Here is a 15447-nt window from a genome sequence, read left to right as displayed (position 1 = left end):
ACCATGCAAAAACAGTGGGAGACTTTGACACCCTACTGAGAATATTAGCTCATCGAGGCAGAAAACTAACAAAGATGTTCGGGACCTAATCTTGACATTTGACCAAATGGACCTAACGGACATCTACAGAACTCTCCACCCCAGAATAACAGAACATACATTTTTCTCATGTGTACATGGCACATACTCTAAAATTGACCACACGACCAGAAATAAAACAACTCTCAGTAAATTTTTAAAAAATCATACCAACCATGCTCTGGGACCATAGCACAAGAAAAATACAAATCAATACTAAGAAAATTGCTCAAAGCCATATAATCACATGGAAATTAGACACCCAATTCTGAATGACTTTGGGGTAAATAATGAAATTAAGGCAGAAATCAAGAAATTCTTTGAAATTAATGAGAACAAGGAAACAACATACCAAAATCTCTGAGACCCAGCAAAAGCAGTAAGAGGAAAGTCTGTAGCACTAAATGCCACATCAAAAGTTAGAAAGGTCTTAAATTAACAACCTAATGTCATACCTAGAGGAAGCAGAAAAATAAGAGGAAATCAACAACAAAGCCAGCAGAAGAAAAGACATAACCAAAATCAGAGCTAAACTGAACAAAATGGAGATGTGAAAACCGATACAAAAGATCAATGAAACCAAAAGTTGGTTCTTTGAAAATATAAGTAAGATTGATAGGCTGCTGGCTAGACTCATCAAGAAAAAGAGAGAGAAGATCCATATAAACACAATCAGAAATGACAAAGGGAACATTACCGTCAACTCCACAGAAATACAAAAACACCTTCAGAGACTATTTAAAACACCTCTATACATACAAGCTAGAAAACCTAGAAAAAATGGATAAATTCCTGGATACATACAACCTGCCAAGACCTAACCAGGAGGAAACTGAAACCCTGAACAGACCATTAATGTGTACCAAAATTGAATCAGTAATAAAAAAGCAAAAGCCCAGGACCAGATAATTAACAGCTGAATTCTACCAGATATACAAAGAAGTTGTACCAATTCCTACTGAAACTATTCCAAAAAATTAAGAAGGAGATATTTTTATTTAACTCATTCTAAGAGGCCAGCATCATTCTGATAACAAAACCTAACAGACACAACAACAACAACAAATTTCAGGTCAATATCCCTGATGAACCATTAAAAAGTGGGCAGATACTTATCAAAAGACATATACACCACCAATAAACATATGAAAATATGCTCAACATTACTCATCATCAGAGAGAAATGCAAATCAAAACCACAATGAGTTAATAACTCACACCATTCAGAATGGCTATTATTAAAAAGTCAAAAAACAATAGATGCTGGTGAGGCTGTGGAGAAAAGGGAACACTTATATACTGTTGATATAAATGTAAATTACTTCAGCCACTGTGAAAAGCTGTTTGGAGATTTCTCAAAGAACTTGAAACAGAACTATCACTTGACCCAGAAATCCCATTACTGGGTATATACCCAATGAATATAATATTCTACCAAAAAGACACATTCATTTATATGTTCATCACAATAGGAAAGACATGGAATCAACCTAGACTCCCATCAGTGGTAGACTGGATAAGGCAAATGTGGTATGTATATTCCACGGAATCTGATGTAACTATAAAAAAAATGAAATCATATCATTTGCAGAAACATGAATGCAGCTCAAGACCATTATCCTAAGGGAATTAATGCAGGAATAGAAAATGAAATACTATACGTTCTCACTTATAAGTGGGAGCTAAACATTGAATACACTTGGACAGAAAGAAGGGAATAGATACCAGGGCCTACTTGAGGGTGGAGGGTGGAAGGAGGGTGAGTATCGCAAAACTACCTATTGGATATGATATATGCTACCTGGGTGATAAAATAATTTGTACACTAAGCTCCAGAAACATGAAATTTACCCATGTAACAAGCCTGCAGAATTAACTCCTGAACCTAAAATAAAAGTTGGCAGGAAAAAAACAACAAAAATTAGTAGTTTCTATACACAATGAGCTAGCTAAAAAAGAAATCAAGAAGGCAATCCCATTTACCATAGCTATACTAAAAATAAAATACCTAGGAATAAATTTAACCAAGGAGGTAAAAGACTTCTACAAGGAAAACTATGAAACACTGAGGAAAGAAAGAAGATGCAAGCAAATGGAAAGATGGCCCATGTTCATGAATTGTAAGAATTAATATTTTTAAAACATCCATACTACCCAATGCAGTCTACAGATTCAATCCAATTCCCACTAAAACTCCAATGTCATTTTTCACAGAAATAGAAAAAATAATCCTAAAATCCATATGGAACCATAAAAGACCCCAAACAGCCAAGCAATCTTGAGCAAAAAGAACAAAGCTAGATGCATCAAACTCCCTGGTTTCAAATTATGTTATAAAGCTATGTAATCAAAACAGCATGGCACTGGCACAAAGACACATAAACCAATGGAACAGGCAGACAGCCCAGTAATAAACCCAAGTATTTAGTATTTATAATTAGTTGATATTTGACAAAAATGCCAAAAACACAATAGGGAAAAAACAGACTCTTTAATAAATGGTGTTGAGAAAAATACATATGGCTCAGAAGATGAAATTGGACACTTATCTCACACCATACACAAAAATCATCTCAAAATGTATAAAAGACTTAAATGTAAGATGTGGAAATGGGGAATTGTAAAGTTAATGGAAGAAAACATAAGGGAAAATCTCCACAATACTGGTCTATGCAATGATTTATTGGATAGGACTCCAAAAATGCAGGCATCAAAAGCAAAAATAGACAAATGGAGTTGCATCAACTCAAAAGTTTCTGTACAGAAAAGGAAACAATGAACAGAGTGAAGAGACAAAACATGAACTGGAAGAAAATACCTGCAAACCATACAGCTGACAAGGGGCGAATATTCAAAATATATAAGGTAGACAAACAACTCAAAAGCAAGAAAACAAATAACCTAATTTTAAAATGAGCAAGGGATCTGAAAAGACATTGCTCAAAGGAAGACATATGAAAGGCTAATAGATAGATTAAAAATACTCAATATCTCTGATCATCAGAGAAATGCAAATTTAAACTACAATATGATATCATTTCACGCCTGTTACAAGAGCTATTATCAAAAAGAAGAATGATAAGCATTGGCAAGGATATGGAGAAAAGGGAACCCCTGTACACTATTTGTGGGAATATAAATTAGTACAGCCATTTTAGAAAGTAGTATGGAGGTTCCCAATAAAACTAACAATAGAATTACCATATGGTACAGCAATACTACTTCTGGGTGTGTATCCAAAAGATGTGAAATTGGTGTATCAAAGAGATATCTGCATCCCCATGTTTACTGTTGTGCTATTATAATATCTAAGATATGAAAGCAACTTAAGTGTCTATCAACAGATCAATGGATAAAGAAATGTGTACACAGTGGAATACTACACAGCCTTAAAAAAGAAGAAAATTCTGTCATTTGTGATAATATGGATAAAACTGGAAGACATCATGCAAAATGAAATAAGTCAGACACAGAAAGACAAATACTGCATTATCTCATTTATGTGTGAAATCTTAAAAAGTTGATCTCATAGAAACAGAGAAGGTGGGTACCAGAGGCTGGGTGAATGGGAAGAAAAGAGGTGAGAAAAAGAAAGATGTTGTTCAAAGAGGTATGAAGTTTCACTTAGAATGCAAAAATAAGTTCTAGTAATCTATTCCACTGCATGGTGACCACAGTTAATAATAATGTATATTTCCAAGTTACTAAAATACATTTTTAAAGTTCTCACTACAAAAAAATGATAAATTGGTGAGGAAATAGATATGTTAATTATATGGATCAACTCTATAATATATACGTAGATTATAAGATCACATTGTATCTAATGAATATACATAATTATTTGTCAATTAAATTTTTTATGAAAAAATGAAATTTAAAATTAAAAATAAAATTTAAAAGGCTGTGGATAAAATAATTGCAAGGTGCATTTCACATGCATGGTTTTGGTTGATTCAAAGTACAGAATTAGCAAGGACAATGTTTTGGGGAGATTATGGCATATTTCCCAACAGTACCATCAATCATTAGTAAGGGATTTAAATTTAATGAATGGAATTCATGGCTTAAAGAGGGCAGTTATATAAAATGGATGAATAGGAGATACGAGGTTAATGATGTCACATATATCACTCTCTGCCTTCCTTAACCCTAATCTTCTGCAGACCCTACAGGCTTTTGAACTCAAAGACTCATACATTATTAGAGCTCTTATCATTTGCCCTTTGTGGAAATAATCTTGCAGCCTTATGCCTGACATTTAGTGTGTCAGAGCTAGATGGTTCATCCACCTTAAGAGTATTAAAATGATTGCATTTCCTATGACTATGTGATTGACTTAACTACATACAGTGAGGCCCAGGAGTTATAATATAATATATTCAGAGTTTCCACAGCAAATGCCTCAAGACCCTGCAATATTTTTAACTAAACTAATTCAACAGATGTTTACTACTGCCTAACATGGACTCATCACTATTAGTAGTGAGTTCTAAGTAGTAAGAGCTCTAATTATGTATGTATTAAGTTTAAAATACTCATTATTATTACTAGATAGTAAGATACAGTGGTAAATAAGACTAAATCTCAGTACTATCTGTAATTTAAAGTCAAACGGGAGTAACAGACAATAAATGAATAAAGAAACATAATATGATACCAGGAAATGATATATGAAGAAAGAATACTAGGAATGGAGGAGGGTGGATGGGTAAACAATTACTTTACATAGAGTGGTCAGAGGAGCCCCCCAATCCGTCCTCCATTAAGGAGGGAACATCTGAGCAGAGTCCTAAATGGTGTGAATGAACGAACCCTGAGAAGATCTGTGGGGGAGAGCATTCCCCTGATGGGGAAGAATATTAGAAAGACCTTGAGGCTGGAATAAGTTTGGTTTGTTCAAGGAATAGTAAGAAGACTAATGTGGCTGAAGCAGAGTGAACAAAGGGAAACATGGTAACACATGAGGACAGAAATATTAAGTGGGGGCATTATAGATGATGGTGAGAAGTTTGGACTTTATTCCAGGCATGAAAACATGCCATTGAAGAATACTGATCAGAGGAGTGACATGATTTAGATTACATCTTTACAAGATCGGTCTTGCTGCTATTAGAAGAACAAACTAGACAGAGGCAAAATTGGAAGCAGGAAAACTCAGGTTTTATAGCAGACAGGAGAGATGAAAGTAGCTTGGTCTAAGTCAAGGTGATAGCAATGACAGTGATGGATTTCAGATACATTTTGAATACAGAATTAACAAGACTTGATGGTGGACTGGATATAAGAGATGAGAGAAACCACAATATCAAGGTTGACTCCTATGGTATTGGTCTTAATAGTTTAGAGGTGCCATTTATAAGAATATAAACTCCACAAGAACATTTATTTTTGTATTTTTTGAATATAAGCTCCACAGGAACATTTATTTTTGTCTTTTATGTTCAACAACACATTTCATTGACCTAGAAATAATGCCTGGAATGTTTATATGCTGAAAAGATTAAATGAATAGGGAACATTAAGAGGAGGGAATCTAAGTTAGTGGAGGTGAAATTAAGAATTCAGTCTTCGTCATGTTAAGTTTGACATTTCTATAAGATACCTAAGTGAAGTAAGTTTTTACATATACACTCCAGGAGTTCATGGAAGAGCCCCAAGATGTGGGAGTTATTCATTTACAAATTATATTTAAAGTTACAGGGCTGAATGAATAACCTAGAAAGGTTAGAGAAAAAATAAAATACAAGGACTGGGTGTGAGACAATCTTACATTTCGAAATTGGAAGAGGAGACCTCCCCAGCAAAGAGTAGCCAATGAAGAAGGAAGAAAACTAGGAGAATGTAATATTACAAAAGGCCAGTGAAAAATATCAGTTTCAAGACAAAAAGGGTGGAACTATTTTGTCAAATGTGGCTAAGTAGTCACAGAGATGAGGACTGAGAACTGATAACCACATTTGGTAATATAGAAGTCACTGGGGACTCAGTTATGGGTTCATAGGAATGTGTTTCAGGGTTAAGATGACAAGGGTATGGCTGTAAGATCTGTTAAGACCTCAAAAAGATTTAAGGTGGTGACTCATAGGCCTACTCAGCTAGGCAAAAAATTATTTTAAGAATCTTAAGTAGCAACTTAGGCCTTCTTTGCCAGACAAGGGCACTTCTAAATTTCCTAAGGACATTTTGCCACAGCACCTGCCACAGCACCCTGACTCTCAGCCCAAGGAAATAGGGGTCTGACTTGAAGATATTTAGAAGTGTAACATTTGACTAATTTAGATCTTAATTTGATACACAGGAAGCCCACAAAATCTTTAAAAGAATAATAGCATCTTGCACTGAAAGGAACAGGGGTAGTTTAGAAAGAAAAGACACATATGTGAAATTTCAGTCTTCGCTAAAAGCAAAAATGAAAAGACACATTTGAACTTTCAACTTCCCACACACAGAACATGGGCTGCAACTAGAAACAAAAGTATTTCTTATGGAAAAAGGATTATTCAAAGGGTAAGGCTAAAATGTGAGGGCAAGAACAAGAACTTCAGAATTACTATGGTCAACTGACTGATGTATGCCTCATGCTTTCCCTCCCTCTACCTTTATAACGGAAGTGTCTGTTCCAATTTTCCTGTTGTTGGCTTGTCATTGTATGTAGGGGACAGATAACTGGTCTCTTCAATTCATAGATTTTAAGTTTGAGAGGAGTCATACCTAAAGAGACTCACCCACATGAACCTTAGTTAGATAATAAAAGGTTAGATAATAAAATTTTGCAGTTCAAGCCTGAGCTTGATACAGTAATAGCATGACATTGAGGATCTTGGGAGTGAAGTGAGTATATTTTGCATGTGGGAGGAATATGACTTACTTGGAACTTAGTTAATCTCCAAATATGGTCCCCAATGTACAACCCCTCCCAAGATTCATGCCCTTCTGTAGTCCCCTCCCATACTGAATCAGGACTGAGCATGGGACTTGCTGTAATTGACAGAAGGTAGTGAGGGTGACCCTGTGCTCATCCCAAGCCTATGTCTTAAGAGGACCTGAAGTTTCTGTTTTTGCATTTTGGAAGCCTTGAGCTGCCACATAAAAAGCTCAGCAGCCTTGTTAGACAGATTATATAGAAAGACCACAAGAAGAAGCCCCATGGAGAGAGAGAAGGATAATTCCCAAGATTACATGGAAAGAGAGATCTATATATTATCTATCTATCTATCTAATCTGAGGTGTGTATGTGTGTGTGTGTGTATATATATATATATATACACACACACATACACACACACATATATATCTGAGACAGAAAGAAGGAAACAGATACATCAAACCAGATGTTCTTACATCCCAGCTGAGCCCAGCCTTAACAGCTATTCAAGGTGTCAGACATGTAAGTGAGTGATCATGAGTGTTCCAGATCAATCAAGCTCCAAGATAACTGTAAGTCCATCTAACATCCAACATTAAGTGGAGCAGAAGGACTGCCCAACAAGCAAGTCAACCCCCCAGTATCTTGAGAGATAATAAAAATTTTTTTTTCAATCCACTTGGTTTTGGAGTGGTTTGTTATACAGCAATAAATAACTTACTTATCAAGTGAAAATTGAATATTTTGGAAGTCAGATTGAATGTAATACATAAATTAAAAGGTAAACTACAAACTATGTGCCTATACAAGTGGTTAATATCTTGAAAATAAAAAGAGCTCATTATAAAACCTAAAAAACCCCAAGTCTTCAAAAGAAAAAAATGGACAAAGGACATGATCTGTCTACTCATAGCAGGGAAAACCAAAATGACTAATGAGCAAGAAAAAGTGTTAATCATTATTTAAAAGACCATTAATACTCAAATACTGTTGGTAAGAATGTAAAGTGGTACAGTCTTTCTGGAGAGCAATTTGTTAGCATGCCATTTCTATAAATACATTAGGAGATAATCACAGATCCACAGATCCAAATAAATAAGCAAAAGAATGTTAATTTCACAACTTAATATCCAACATGATGAAACTGTTTCAAAAACTTTGGAATAATTAATATTTGAGGATATTCTACATCTTGGCAAATTTTTAAGAAAAATTCAAGCTGCATGCATGTAAAAATCAAAAAATAAATTATATGTTTTTTGATTCAAGCTTTTAAAAATTTCATAAAAAGATATATGTATATATGCATAAGAAAACTAAAGAAAAATAAAATTTGTTAAATGTAGCAGTAGAATTATAACTGCTTTTATTTCTCTTACAATTTCTCTCCATTTTCTAATTTCTGTGACTGTTGCATTACTTTCAGAACATTTAGAAAAACCAAGAATGCTATTTTTAGTTGTATTAATAAGCTATTGACATAGGTTAATTGAGAATAATTCCCAGTTAAAATATACCTTTGTGAAATTTGGGAGGAATTTAGAAATGACCGTAGGTCTTGTCTACCATTTCAAATAATGAGAAAAATAGATCTATAAGACTTAGATGCCCAAGCAGTATTTAGAGCATAATCTTACTTAGAACTCAATTCTTTCTCTCTGGACCTATATTTCTTTTCAATATCATTTGATGAACTACCTGTAATAGTGATTCTCAATAAGATATAAAGATGATAGTAGAATGGCTGGTCTTTTGAGAAGTCTAGAATATTGATGTACTTCTAATTCACACTCTTACTCTCATTTTTAACCTATAAAATTATTGTAATAAAGGAGAACTATGCTATTTCCTATAATATAATAGTTTTATTAAGAATTTCCACTGAAAGAACTTCCAGGCTTTTAAATTTCCTTTGAATTTACATTTTGTTATTGTTGTTACACTTTCAGCTGAATTACCAACCCATGAGATTAATTTGTATTACTGGCATCTCAAATCACTTTGCTTTTCTTGAAAGTTTTTTATCCATATTTCTTGATTGATATAAGTAAAGTAGGAATATTTAATATACTTAGACACATTTCCACTTGGAGACATTTGAATGCATTTTCAATTTATTCGTATTTAATTTTTTAAAATAGATTATTTTGTGTCCCTAGTCTTATACTTCTAATATAAGGGCAGACACCTTGAGCTCAAGGCCTTCTTTTGGGTCTTGGCTTTGAAAGCTACCTTTTAATTTTTAATCTGGTGGAAACTAAGCCTGTGTTCTTCCTTTCAGCTAAGTTAAGACTGTTGTTTTGCCAGCTAATTTCTGTTGGAGATGAAACTAAGTTCCTTCTCTTTGGATTTATACAGATACTCCTCAAATTTACCTCTGATAGAGATGAGTCTGCTTTTAAAATGCTTGGATAGTTATCTTTTAATTTTACTTCTGATGGAGAAAACACATTTTCCATTTTTCTGTCTGGCATGCTTTCTGATTGATGTTCACCTAAAGGTGGTACTCTGCCTGCTTTTATTATTTCCTGGTTAGAAATAGTGCACAAGGAGTGCACTTCTGTGGGTGAAGGTGATTCATCACTTTTAGAAGCATCAGCAGTTGAATTATCTTGGTCCAGTTGGTTCAAAGTTGGTACAGTCAGGCCTTTCTCAGAATCATTATCCAGTAACTAGAAAATACAGCAATAAAACAAACTACCAATTAATCATTATTGACTGGAAAATTTTACAAATTAAGAAAATGACTCAAAATCAATTATACTCTTATCCTTTATCATAACAAATTACCATTATTATTTATAAATTTTACATTCCTTAATAAACATGTGAAATTCTTTACTTGCCTGAAACCATGGACTGTAGAATACTATCCATAAAAATGATAAAGCAGTGGTTCTCATATATCCAAATCTATAAATCAGCGACATCTCAAAATAAAAAATCTGAGGGTCTGACATTCTACTATTATTATACTGCCACCAATATATCATGAAACAAAGGAAATTTTAATAGCAAAATGCACAAGGAATGATATCATAAATCACAACTATGTAAGAAAATAAAGAGAATATTAATAGCACCACAGTACAAAGAACAATATTGTAAAATAAAGGATGGCCTATTAAACTAAATAAATTTAGCTTTATGAAAAATTCTCTGTATTATCTTCTTTCACTCTCCTTGAACTGGGGAAAATAGTGATACATACTGACTCTTCAACTGGCATTTGGGAGCCACTGACCCAGGAATGGAAATCATTAAATCCTATTTGTCAAGCAGTAAGTGAACATTTTACTCTTCATTGGTTTACATGGGGATCCACTGCTTTATGGAATGAATACCTTATGTAAATTTAGCTGAAAAGCAAATTATATTATGTAAACTCTATGTTCTGTTTATTTCTATTATAAACTATAGAATATTATTTCCTGTGCAAAGTTTACAATATGATAAAAGATTTTGGTGAGAAAGAGTGAAAACTGCAGTTAGGTCTATGGCACTTATTTCTAAGATCTTATGTAGAACTTCATGCTTTTTTCTTGTTTCTCCATCTCTTCCTCAACACATTTTGTCCCCTATCTTCATATTTTTAAATGTTACTATTTTATGCAGAAGGCTCTTTCAAGAGTGTAACTATACAGATATTGCCATAATAGAAACCATAAAACAACTGAGTAACTTCTCGGATGCCTTTCTCTATCTATAAATATTTCTCCATTTATAAATATTGTATCCCTTTATAAAATAATGACTATTAAAAGTTCTCTTCCAATTTCCCTTACCTCATTTGGAGTAGTTTCAGCTTCCTCATTTACAAGAGGGATATCTGCTTAAAATTAATGGGGTATTTTATTTTACATAAAACAATAAACATACGTATGCACATTGATAAAATACTATTACATTTTTTTCTCACTAAAAACAAAGAGCAACTTAAATCAAAGCAGCTGTCCAAACATAAACACTACTTACTATAAACAAGCTGATGAATCTCTGGGAAGATGGGGGAGTGATAAATGATAACATTTCAGATCCATAAATACAAGACACAAACACGGGTACATGCTATATTTTTTTAAAGTTGAGAGGAAATAAACTCCAGATGGTAAGTGATGGGACCGGGATTGGAAGAAGAGACTAGAATAAGGGTGTATGAAATTAGACAAAAAAGGACCATTCAAAGAAGGCTGGTTGAAATACTTGTAAAATTTTCCTAGAAATATAAGGAATACATATTTAGCATGTAAAAAGGGAAAACCTAAAAGGGACAAAAAGAAAATAAATAACTGAGGCAGAATTCTAGCAAAAAAATTTGCTATGGTCACAACTACATGACTTTGTTCAGCTCTTTTTTTTTTTCTTTTCTTTTAATTGTAAGAACAATTCACATGAGACCTATCCTCTTAACAAATTTTCTAGTGTAAAGCACAATAATATTAACTATCAGCACAATGTTGTAAAGCAGATCTCTAGAACTTTTATCATCTTGCAAAACTTAAACTTTATATTTGTTGAAAAACAATTCCCTATTTGCCCCTCTCCCTAGCCTCAGGCAACCAGCATTCTACTCTGACTATTTCATATACCTCACATACGTGGCATCATGCAATATTTGTCTTTCTGTGACTGGCTTATTTCACTTAGTATAATGTCCTCAAGGTCCATCCACGTTGTCACATATGGCAGGATTTCCTTCTTTTTAAATGCTGAATGATATTCCATTGTATGTAGACAGGCATATCTCTTTTTATTGCACTTCTAAGATACTGTGTTTTGTACAAATTGAAGGTCTGTGGCAACCTTGCATTGAGCAAGACTATTGGTGCCATGTTTCCATTCACTTTGTGTCTCTGCATCACATTTTGGTAATCCTCAAAATATTTCAAACTTTTTCATTATTATAATATCTTTTATGGTACTCTATGACCAGTGATCTTTGATGTTACTATTGTAATTGTTGAGGGGCACCACAAACCACACCCATCTAAGATAGCAAACTTTTAAAAAAAAATTTAACTTTTAAATTCAATTGTATATGTGCAGGTTTGTTACATAGGTAAACTTTTGTCATGGGGGTTTGTTGTACAGATTATTTCATCCCCGGGTATTAAGCCTAGTATCCATTAGTTGTTTTTCCTGATCATCTGCCTCCTCCTACCCTCCACTCTCTGATAGGCCCTAGTGTGTGTTGTTCCCCTCCATGTGTCCATGTGCTCTCATCATTTAGCTCCCACTTATAAGTGAGACTATGTGGTATTTAGTTTTCTGTTCCTGCATTTGTTTGCTAAAGATAATGGTCTCCAGTTCCATCTATGCTCCTGGAAAGGACATGATCTCATTCCTTTTATGGCTGCATAGTATTCTATGGTGTATATGTGTGACATTTTCTTTATCCAGTCTACCATTGATGGGCATTTAGCTTGATTCCATATCTTTGCTATTGTGAATGGTACTGCAATGAACATACCCAGGCATGTGTCCTTATAAAAGAGTGATTTAGATTCCTTTGGGTGTATACCCAGGAATGAGATTGCTGGGTCAAATGGCATTTCTGTCTTTAGGTCTTTGAGGAATCACCACACTGTCTTCCACAGTAGTTGAACTAATTTACACTCCCACCAAAGTGTATAAGCATTCCTTTTTCTCTGCAACCTTGCTGGCATCTGTTATTTTTTAACTTTTTAATAATAGCCATTCTGACTGGTGTGAGATGGTATCTCATTATGGTTTTGATTCGCATTTCTCTAATGATCAGTGATGTTAAGCATTTTTTCATATACCTGTTGGCCACATGTGTGTCTTCTTTTGAAAAGTGTCTGTTCATGTCCTTTGCCCACTGTTTAACGAGGTTTTTTTTTTTTTTGTAAATTTGTTTAAGTTCCTTATAAATGCTGGGTATTAGACTTTTGTAAGATGGCAAACTTAATTTATAAATGTTGTGTGTGTTCTAACTATGCCACTGACTGGCTGTTCCCCCATCTTTCTTCCTCTCCTTGGCCTCTCTATTCCCTGAGACAGAACAATATTGAAAGTAGGCCATTAATAACCCCATAATGGATCTGAGTGTTCAAGTGAAAGAAGATTTGCACATCCCTCACTTCAAATCAAAAGCTAGAAATGATTAAGCTTACTGAGGAAGGCATGTTGAAAGCTGAGACAGTCCAAAAGCTAGGCCTCTTGCACCAAACAGCCCAGCTGTGAATGCAAAGGAAAAAATTATTGAAGGAAACTAGAAGTGCTATTCCATACACAAATGATAAGAAAGCAAAACAGCTTATTGCAGATATGGAAAAAATTTTAATGGTCTGGACAGATTAAACCAGCCACAAACAGTCCCTTAAGCCAAAGCCTAATCCAAAGAAAGTCCCTAACTCTCTTCAATCCAGTGCAAGCTGAGAGAGGTGAAGTGGCTGCAGAAGAAAACCTTGAAGATAGCAAAGGTTGGTTCGTGAGGTTTAAGGAAAGACAGTATCTTTGTAACACAAAAGTGCAAGGTAAAGCAGCCAAGTGCTGATGTAGACGCTGCAGCGAGTTACCCAGAAGATCTAGCTAAGATAACTGATGAAAGTGGCTACACTTAATAGGTTTTTATTGTAGATGAAACAGCCTTATACTGGAAGAAGATGTCATCTAGGACTTTCACAGCTAGAGAGGAGAACTCAATGCCTGACTTCAATGCTTCAAAGGACAGGCCAACTCTCTTAGAGGCTAATGCAGCTACTGACTTTAAATTGAAGCCAATGCTCATTTACCATTCTAAAAATCCTAGGGCCCTTAACATTTACGTCAAGTCTACTCTGCCTGTGCTCTATAAATGGAACAACAAAGCATGGACAGCAGACCTGTTTGCAGCATGGTTTACTGAATATTTTAAGCTCGCTGTTGAGACTTACTATTCAGAAAACAAGATATCTTTCAAAATATTACTGCTCAGTGACAATGCACCTGGTCATCCAAGAGCTCTGATGGAAATGTCTGAGGACATTAATGTTGCTTTCATGCCTGCTAACACAGATCCATTCTGCAGCTCACAGATCAAGGAGTAATTTCAACTTCCAAGTCCTCTTATTTCAGAAATACATTTTATAAGGCTTTAGCTGCCTTACATAATTCCTCTGAGGGATCTTCTGCAAAGGATTCACCATTCTAGATGCCATTAAGAGCATTTGTGCTTCAGGAGAGGAGCTCAAAATATCAACAGGAATTTGGAAGAAGTTGATTACGACCCTCATGGATGACTTTAAGATGTTCAGTGAAACTTCAGTAGAGAAAGTAACTACAGATGTGATGAAAATAGCAAGAGAGCTATAATTAGAAGTGAAGCCTGAAGGTTGAGTAAATTGCTACAATCTCATTACAAAACTTAAATGGATGAGGAATTGCTTCTTATGGATGAGCAAAGAAAGTGGTTTCTTGAGATGGAATCTACTGCCGAAGATGCTGTGAACACTGCTAAAATGACAACAAAGGATTTAGCATTCTATATAAACTTAGTTGACAAAGCAGCAGCAGGGTTTAAGAGGACTGACTCCAATTTTGAAAGAAGTTCTACTGTGGGTAAAATGCTATCAAACAGCATCGCATACTACAGAGAAATCCTTCATGAAAGTAAGAGCCAATTGATGCAGCAAAATTCATTGTTGTCTTATTTTTTAAAATTGCCACAGCCACTCCAACCTTCAACAAATACCACCTTGATCAGTATATATATATATATATAATTTACAAGAAAACCCAACCTCATATATGTGTATATATATGTGTGTGTATATATATGTGTATGTGTGTGTGTATATATATATATATGAGACGGAGTCTCATCTCACTGTGTTGCCCAGGCTGGAGTGCAGTGGCGTATCTCAGCTGACTGCAACCTCCACCTCCCGGGTTCAAGAGATTCTCATGTCTCAGCAGCCTCCTAAGTAGCTGGGACAACAGGCATGAGCCACCACACTGGGCTAATTTTGCATTTTAGTAGAGATAGGGTCTCACCATGTTGGCCAGGCTGGTCTTGAACTCCTGACCTCAGGTGATCTGCCCGCCTCTGTCTCCCAAAGTGCTGGGATTACAAGCTTGAGCCACAGCGCCTGGCCTCTCTATTTTTTGAGATAGGGTCTTGCTCTGCCACTCAGGCTGAAGTGTAGTGGCATGATCCTACCTGATGCACCCCACCCTTGAAGTCTTGGGTTCAAGCAATCCTCCTACCTTGGCCTCCCAGAGTGCTGGTATTATATGCATGAGCCACTGTGCCCAGCCAGCAATTAAGTATTTTAAAATTAAGTCATGTATATTGATTTTTTACATAATGCTATTGCACACTTTATTTAATAAACAATAGTATAGTGTAAATGTAATGTTTATATGCCCTAGGAAACAAAAATGTAAACTAGTTCAACCATTATGGAAAACAGTATGGCAATTCCTCAAGGATCTAGAACTAGATGTACCATATGACCCAGCCATCCCACTACTGGGTATATACCCAAAGGATTATAAAT

General features: G+C 35.0%; 1 protein-coding gene across 1 annotated transcript in view; it reads right to left on the bottom strand.

Moving 5' to 3' along the window:
• The window catches only part of CATSPERT (catsper channel auxiliary subunit tau), a 145785-nt gene that overhangs the window by 93755 nt on the left and 36583 nt on the right, over positions 1 to 15447 (bottom strand). The window contains exons 7-8 of the mRNA XM_017875604.1: positions 10732 to 10778; positions 9322 to 9618 (exon numbers count right to left, since the gene is read on the bottom strand). Of these exons, the coding sequence (XP_017731093.1) occupies positions 9322 to 9618; positions 10732 to 10778 (344 nt within the window). The remainder of the gene's footprint in view (positions 1 to 9321; positions 9619 to 10731; positions 10779 to 15447) is intronic.

This window comes from Rhinopithecus bieti, unplaced genomic scaffold (genome assembly GCF_001698545.2).
Source record: "Rhinopithecus bieti isolate Rb0 unplaced genomic scaffold, ASM169854v2 scaffold_980, whole genome shotgun sequence".
In the NCBI taxonomy this organism is placed as follows: Eukaryota; Metazoa; Chordata; class Mammalia; order Primates; family Cercopithecidae; genus Rhinopithecus; species Rhinopithecus bieti.
Note: the sequence above shows the minus strand (reverse complement) of the source record. Positions and strands in the feature narration are given on the sequence as shown.